Source organism: Coenobita brevimanus, chromosome 72 (genome assembly GCF_032717465.1).
Source record: "Coenobita brevimanus isolate Jiangsu-jjx chromosome 72, ASM3271746v2, whole genome shotgun sequence".
In the NCBI taxonomy this organism is placed as follows: Eukaryota; Metazoa; Arthropoda; class Malacostraca; order Decapoda; family Coenobitidae; genus Coenobita; species Coenobita brevimanus.
Genome location: NC_137025.1, coordinates 42,229,681 through 42,237,180, shown reverse-complemented (window position 1 = coordinate 42,237,180; position 7,500 = coordinate 42,229,681). Strand labels below are relative to the sequence as shown.

The following is a 7,500-nucleotide window of genomic DNA, read 5'->3' as shown; positions in this document are numbered from 1 at the left end:
GAAAGTGAAATGAATGAAAGGAAAGACTAACCAGATGCAAAATAATAGGACAAAGGAAAGAAGACAAAGAGGAAGGAAAGAGAGAGAAGGAAAGAAGAGGAAGAAGGAAAAGAGGAAGAAGGAAAGAAGAGGAAGAAGGGAAGAAGAGGAAGAAGGAAAGAAGGACAAGCAAAATAAAAGACAAAGAAAGGACGAATAAGGAAGACGGCAAGGAAAGAGAGAGAAGGAAGGATAGAGGAGGAAAGAGGAGGAGGAAGGAAAGAAGGACGTGAAGGAAGGATAGAGGAGGAAAGAGGAGGAGGAAGGAAAGAAGGACGAGAAGGAAGGATAGAGGAGGAGGAAGGAAAGAAGGACGAGAAGGAAGGAAGGAAAGAGGAGGAGGAAGGAAGAAAGGACGAGAAGGAAAGAAGGACGAGAAGGCAAGAAGGACGAGAAGGCAAGAAGGACGAGAAAGAAAGTAGGACGAGAAGGAAAAAAGGACAAGAAGGAAAAAGGACAAGAAGGACAAGAAGGAAAGGACAAAAGAAAAGACAAAGAAAGGACGAATAAGGAAGATGGGAAGGAAAGCGAGAGAAGAAGGAAGGAAAGAGGAGGAACGGAAGTGAGAAGGAAAGAGGAGGAACGGAAGTGAGAAGGAAAGAGGAGGAAGGAAGAAGGAAAAAAGGACGAGAAGCAAAAGGACAATGAAAGGAAGAAATAAGGAAGAAGGGAGGGAAGGAAAGAAAGGAGGAGGAAGGATAGAGGAGGGAGGAAAGTAAGAGAAGGAAGGACGGAGGGAGGAGGAAGGAAAGAAGGAAGGACGAGAAGCACAATAAAGAGGAAGAAAGGAAGAAATAAGGAAGGGAAGGAGGAAGGAAGGAAGGAAGGAGGGAAGGAATGAGGAGGAAGGAAAGATTGAGGAGGAAGGGAGGAAAGGAGGAAGGAAGGAAGGAGTGACGTAAAGAAAAAGAAGGAAAAAGCAGGGAAGGAAGGAAGGAATCGAAGGAAGAAACAGAGAAGGAACGGAGAAAAAAAAAATTAAGTGAGGGAGGGAGGGAAGTGGCAGTCAAGTGGTTAGGCAAGTGTTCTGGTGTCTGGATGAACGCGAGGTCGATTCCCGGCTTTATCGAAAACTTTATTGATTTTTCACAAGACTAATTCGAAGATAAAATAAAAATAAATAAAATAACACCGTAATACCACCACACCAGCAATGAGACAGCCTTGGTATGTATTCAATATGGACGGTGGGTATTAGCGCTGAAGTGGTGATGTGTCAGAGAGAGAGAGAGAGAGAGAGAAAATACGGATGAATAGTGTGAAAGGAAGGAAGGGTGGGAGAGAGAGACAGGGAGGGAGGGAGGATGGGAGGGAGGGAGGGTGTGAAAGGAGGGAGGGAGGATGGGAAAGAGGGACGAAGAGACAGGCTGGCAGGCAGGGAGGGAGGATGGGAGGGAGGGAGGAAGAGTCAGGGAGGGAGAAATGACAACTCCTATATAAACCACTTTCTCGCCTCCCTCACACCATAACACCACACCACCTCACACCACCAACACCACAAGAGGAAGACAGCCAGCACTAACACCACCCTAATACCAGGAAGAGAAAATACCAGGAGCAATACCGGGAAAATACCAGGAGCAATACCAGGAAGGGAAATATTAGTGACAAAAAGGTGGAAGGGAAGGCAAGCAATATCAATGCAAATTCTTAAAGTCATTTCAAGGTAAATAAGATACGGAATTAAGGAGCAGACATATGCAGAGGGAGTATCAGCAGTAAAAGCAGACACAGCAGAAGCAGAGATGTTCAGAGTGAGTGTGCTACTACTACTACCCACGTATTCCCTGCGTGGCTTCATTGGTTCTTAATGCTATAACGTTATTTTCTTTAATTTTGGATTTATCTGATGGTTTTATATAGCGATGGAGAGCTGGGAACTTCTTCATCCATCTACTCACTCATATACGATATCTATCCATCCATTCATCCATCTATCCATCCATCCATCCACCATTCATCCATCCGTCCGTCCATTCATCCGTCCGTCCATCCATCTAACCACCCATCCATCCATTAATCCATTCAATCATCCATCCAACCACTAATTCATCCATCTGTCCATCTATTCATCCATCTACCCATCTATCTTACCATTCATTCCTCAATCCATCAACTCAACGATCCATCCATCCAACCATTCATCCCTCCATCCATCAACTCACTCATCCATTCACCAATCCATCCATTCATCCACTCACCCATCTATTTACCAACTGATCCATCCATCCATCCATCCACTCACCCATTTACATGCCAATCCATCTATCCATCCATCCATCCATCCATCCACTCACCCATTTACATGCCAATCCATCTATCCATCCATCTATCTATCTATCTAGCAATCCAAGTATTTGTGGTTCTGTCAGTCAACCAATCTATCCATCAATTCTCTCTCTCTCTCTCTCTCTCCTATATCCATTCAATTTTCAAGCAATCCATTAAACTCTCTCTCTCTCTCTCTCTCTCTCTCTCTCTCTCTCTCGCTCACTAACCCCCCCTCTCCTCCCCCCCAGGCCTGTCTCCTTGGTGTGGTAGTGGGGTTGAGTGTGGCTTCCCCCCTCCCGGAAAACCCCCTCTACGGGCCCCCCACCTACCCCCAACCCCCCCACAACCCCAAACAACCCACCTATAAAGAGGTATGATGGGGGGAAGGATTGAGGTGGATGGAGTTAATTGGGGTTGAGAAATGAGGGATGGGAAATGATGATGATGATGAGGGTAATAGTAGTAGTAGTAGTAGTAGTAGTAGTAGTAGTAGTAGTGGTGGTGGTGGTGGTGGTGGTAAAAGTAGTAGTAGTAGTAGTAGTAACTCAACTATACTTATAAAATTATTATTATTAATAGATGATGTATAAATGTATTATTATTATTATTAGTATTATTATTATTATCATCATCATCATTAACAAGAATACATTTACCAGGCACTTAGAAGGAACAGATCTGTTTGATTTACATAAAAAAACACAAATGAATAAAACGTTAAAAAAAAGCATAAGGCAACACACACACACACACACACACACACACACACACACACACACACACACACACACAAATAACGCAGCCCCACAGCATCCGTCCCCCGTTTTCTTTTCGACTCAAACGTACCGAACTCGTTTCACTCCTGTATACAAAGGCAATATTTACTTTGACAAAAATCTAGAGTATTTTTAGACGAAGAAGGGGAAGACCGGGGATGAGACGGATAAAGAATGTGGGGAGTATCAAAGAGGGGCAGGAGTGTGTGTGTGTGTGTGTGTGTGTGTGTGTGTGTGTGTGTGTGTGTGTGTGTGTGTGTGTGTGTGTGTGTGTGTGAGAGAGAGAGAGAGAGAGAAAGAGAAAGAGAGAGAGAGAGAGAGAGAGAGAGAGAGAGAGAGAGAGAGAGGCCTTGTATTCCTAGCTGAGAGAGGCTTGGTATGTTTCTCTGGCCTTAGATGATTCTCTCTATGCGTTAGAAAGGTGACGGACATGAAATAAAAAGTGTGATGCAGAGTGGAACTGTGGAATGACTTTTGCTCCACTCTGTATACTAAATGAGGAACACACCCTGCTAAATCCCAACACCACAATATAACCCGTAAATACACCCACACCATAACCCAACCCGTATATAACCCCCACAGCATAACGCTTACATAACCACACCATACCATTGACCGGTTTATACGCCCACCACAACATAAACCGGATATAAACCATCATCATAAACCGCATCTAGCACTGCCGTAAGCTGCAAAGTCACTCGCCATAACACGACCCGTATCTAAGCGCCAGAGCATAAAGCGTTAATATCCCTTTCACGAGCCGTAGAGACCCGCCATAACATGACCCGTATCTATAAACCACCCCATTCTCTCATCCGCAACCACTGTCTCTCTCTCTCTCTCTCTCTCCGCAATGTAAGCTGTAAATAGGTCCTTATCTCCCACAAAAATATAACCATTCTCTCTCTCTCTCTCTCTCTCTCTCTCTCTCTCTCCCTCCCTCCCCCCCTCTCTCTCTCTCTTTCTCTTTTTCTCTCGTTTATGACCCTAGGTAAAAATAAACCAGAAATACAACAGTTTCCCCCGTCGTAATCTGCCGTAAAGAAAATGGCAGCTCAAGGAAAACGGAGTGCTGGTGTTTACATTCCCGCTGCATTTTCTTTGTCTGGATATTGTCTTGTATTTTGACACTTTCTCTCTCTCTCTCTCTCTCTCTCTCTCTTTATACAGTATATATATAATGTGAAAGAGGGGGCGTGAACTGGGAGCAGGGCAGTGAAGTAGCATTGGACGGGGCGACATGGAGGCGATTTGTTTGTGGTCACCCCTTACGGGACTGAGGCGTCTGGCAATAGACATATTTACTGTATAGTGTGTGTAACTTATTTCTCTTACCGGTACTCTTATCACCAAACTAATCAGTCTCTCTCTCTCTCTCTCTCTCTCTCTCTCTCTCGCTCACCAGGACCCGAAGCCCTACGCCTTTGACTACGGGGTGCAAGACGCCTATACGGGAGCAAATTTCGGACATGCGGAAAATTCGGACGGGCAGGCGGTGACCGGATCATATAAGGTAGGTCTCTCTCTCTCTCTCTCTCTCTCTCTCTCTCTCTGACCTGCCTAGCCCCCTTTAATTTTACCATCTCCCTTTCGTGAGTAAAATTCTCTCTCTCTCTCTCTCTCTCTCTCTCTCAATCGTGATAGAATTAAACACAAGCTTTAGTTATAAGGCAGGAATGAGTCTCCTTGGTTACTAGTCAAATCTAACCTCCAATCTACCTACACCTGGCCATCAGCTGTCATGTTAGAGTAAAATAATAATAATAATAATATTAATAATAAATAATAAGTAAAAAATGCTTCATCTAAAGGTATTAACGCTATTATTATTATTTTTTTTTAATTTTTTTTTCTACTACCACTATTATTAATGCCACATTATTATTATTATTATTATTATTATTATTATTATTTCTTCCATCACCACTACTACTACTACTATCATTACTACTACCACCACCACCACTACTACTACTACTATTATTACTATTATCATTATTATTACTATTACTATTATCATTACTATTCTTATTCTTATTATTATTATCACTACTATTATCATTATTACTATTATCATTACTATTCTTTTTATTATTATTATTACTATTATTATCATTCCAGGTGGCACTTCCAGACGGCCGCATCCAGACCGTGAGCTACGTAGCGGATCACCACAACGGGTTCCAGGCCAAGGTGTCTTACGAGGGGCAGGCAGTGTACCCGGAGCACCAGCCTGCCTACCCCCAGCCTGCCTCACCCCCTGCCTACCCACAGCCGGCGCCTCCAGTTTACCCGGCACCATCCCCCTATGCATAAATCCTGATGAACTTACCTACCTACCTACCTATGTTTCTTCCTAATCTATCTACCTGCCTACCTACCTATTTACCTACCCACCTACCTATGTTTCTTCCTAATCTACCACCTACCTACCTTACATACCTACCTACCTACCTTCCTACCTACCTTTCTTTGTAAATCAACTTTCTTGCTTACCTGGTTAAGTTTGTTTTTTTCTTTCCATCACATCTAAGCTCCTGCCTCTCTCTCTCTCTCTCTCTCTCTCTCTCATACCTGTCTACTTCCCGTTTTCTCTCGTCTCCTTCCTACCTCCTCAACTTTTTCTTAAGATGATTTTCTTGTCTGATTTTCCTGTCTTAAGTCAAATTTTACGTTTCTTCGTTTCTATCTCAGTCCTCCCCCTCCCCTCTCCATTTTCTTTTTTTTCTTTTTAAGGGGAGACTCATTTTTTACTGCATTTTATTATTATTTTTTTTGACTATTAGTATTAAATATGTTTCTGTTCTTACTCTTGTCCACCTCATACCATATACTCAGCCTTCCTTCCTGCCTCACCTTCTATCTGCCTACCCCAACCCTGCCTCACCCCAACCCTGCCTCACCTTCCTAAACCTTCCACTACCCATTCACTCCCCTACCGACACCGCCACACACACACACACACACACACACACACACACACACACACACACACACACACACAAAGGGGACATTAGGAAAACAGGACCAGGAGAGAGAGAGAGAGAGAGGAAAACAATATACAAACGAAGCACACTGACCACGAACGAGAAAGGAAGCTCCCTAACGCCTTTTCCTAAGCGATTTATTTTTTCCTTACTCCCTAATACCCTCTTCTGTGTTATTTAAAACCCTCAAATATCACCGCAATTACCATAAATAACACACTATATCAATCACCAGTAGCCAAAAATAAATTGCTAAAGAACAGGTGTTAGGGAGCTTCCTTAACCGACGAGAATACAAACCCAGAAAAAAAAACGAAGACAAGAAAAACAACGCACGCAAACAAACACAAACAAACAAATAAATATATGTACTATAAATTACAATCATGATGTGTGTACTGTACTGTGAAGGACTATCTATCGGCTCTATCTATCTATCTACCCGTCTATCTCTACAGTAATAATCTATCTACTGTCAGCTACCTATCTATTTATCTATCTATTCTCATATAGATGCTGGTCTATCCAACATGTCTATCTATCCATTCATCTATCGATAAGCACTGGCACATCCTCCTACATCTATCTACCCATCCATCTATCCATCTACTTATCCATCTATCTGTCTATCCATCCATCTATCTATCTATCCATCCATCCACCTATCTATCCGTCCATCGATCTATCTATCCATCCACCTACCTGTCCATCTAACCATCCATCGATCTATCTATCTATCTCTATCCATCCATCTATCTATCTATCCATCCATCAATCCATCTATCCATCCATCAATCCATCTATCTATCTATCCATCCACCTATCCGTCCATCTATCCACCTAACCATCCATCCACCCATCCATCTGTCTATCCATCAACCTACTTACCTACCTACCTAACCATCCCTCTATTTATCTATCTATCTATCTATCACATGCTCTCTCGGCTAGTCAAGAGAATGATATAGAATTTTTATTAAACAACTTTTAACACTACTGTTTTAATGACCCCTGTGGAGAGAGAGAGAGAGAGAGAGAGAGAGAGAGAGAGAGAGAGAGAGAGACTGAATGGAAAATATCAGGAAAAGGAAAATGGAAATTGAGGATATTACTGGTGACTGACCTTAGAAATAGATAGACAGATAGATAGACAGATGGACGATAGACACAAACAAAAAAAGGACACGGATTTCTCAATTTCATATATATTACATTTTTAGGAATATACGAAAAATAAATATATATAATACGTTACGAAATCAGGCAGGAAACAGAGAGAGAGAGAGAGAGAGAGAGAGAGACACACACACACACACACACACACACACACACACACACACACACACACAAGGAAAGTCGGGGTAAATTACGTGCGTTATAATAGCATGGAGAAAGACTGTGTTTTGAAGAATGACTAGCTT

General features: G+C 42.5%; 1 protein-coding gene across 1 annotated transcript in view; it reads left to right on the top strand.

Annotated features, from left to right (window-relative positions):
* Positions 1-7,500, top strand: part of LOC145407119 (uncharacterized) — a 128,812-nt gene that overhangs the window by 17,699 nt on the left and 103,613 nt on the right. Inside the window, exons 2-3 of the mRNA XM_080278138.1 lie at positions 4,455-4,605; positions 5,214-5,323. Of these exons, the coding sequence (XP_080134264.1) occupies positions 4,455-4,605; positions 5,214-5,323 (261 nt within the window). The remainder of the gene's footprint in view (positions 1-4,454; positions 4,606-5,213; positions 5,324-7,500) is intronic.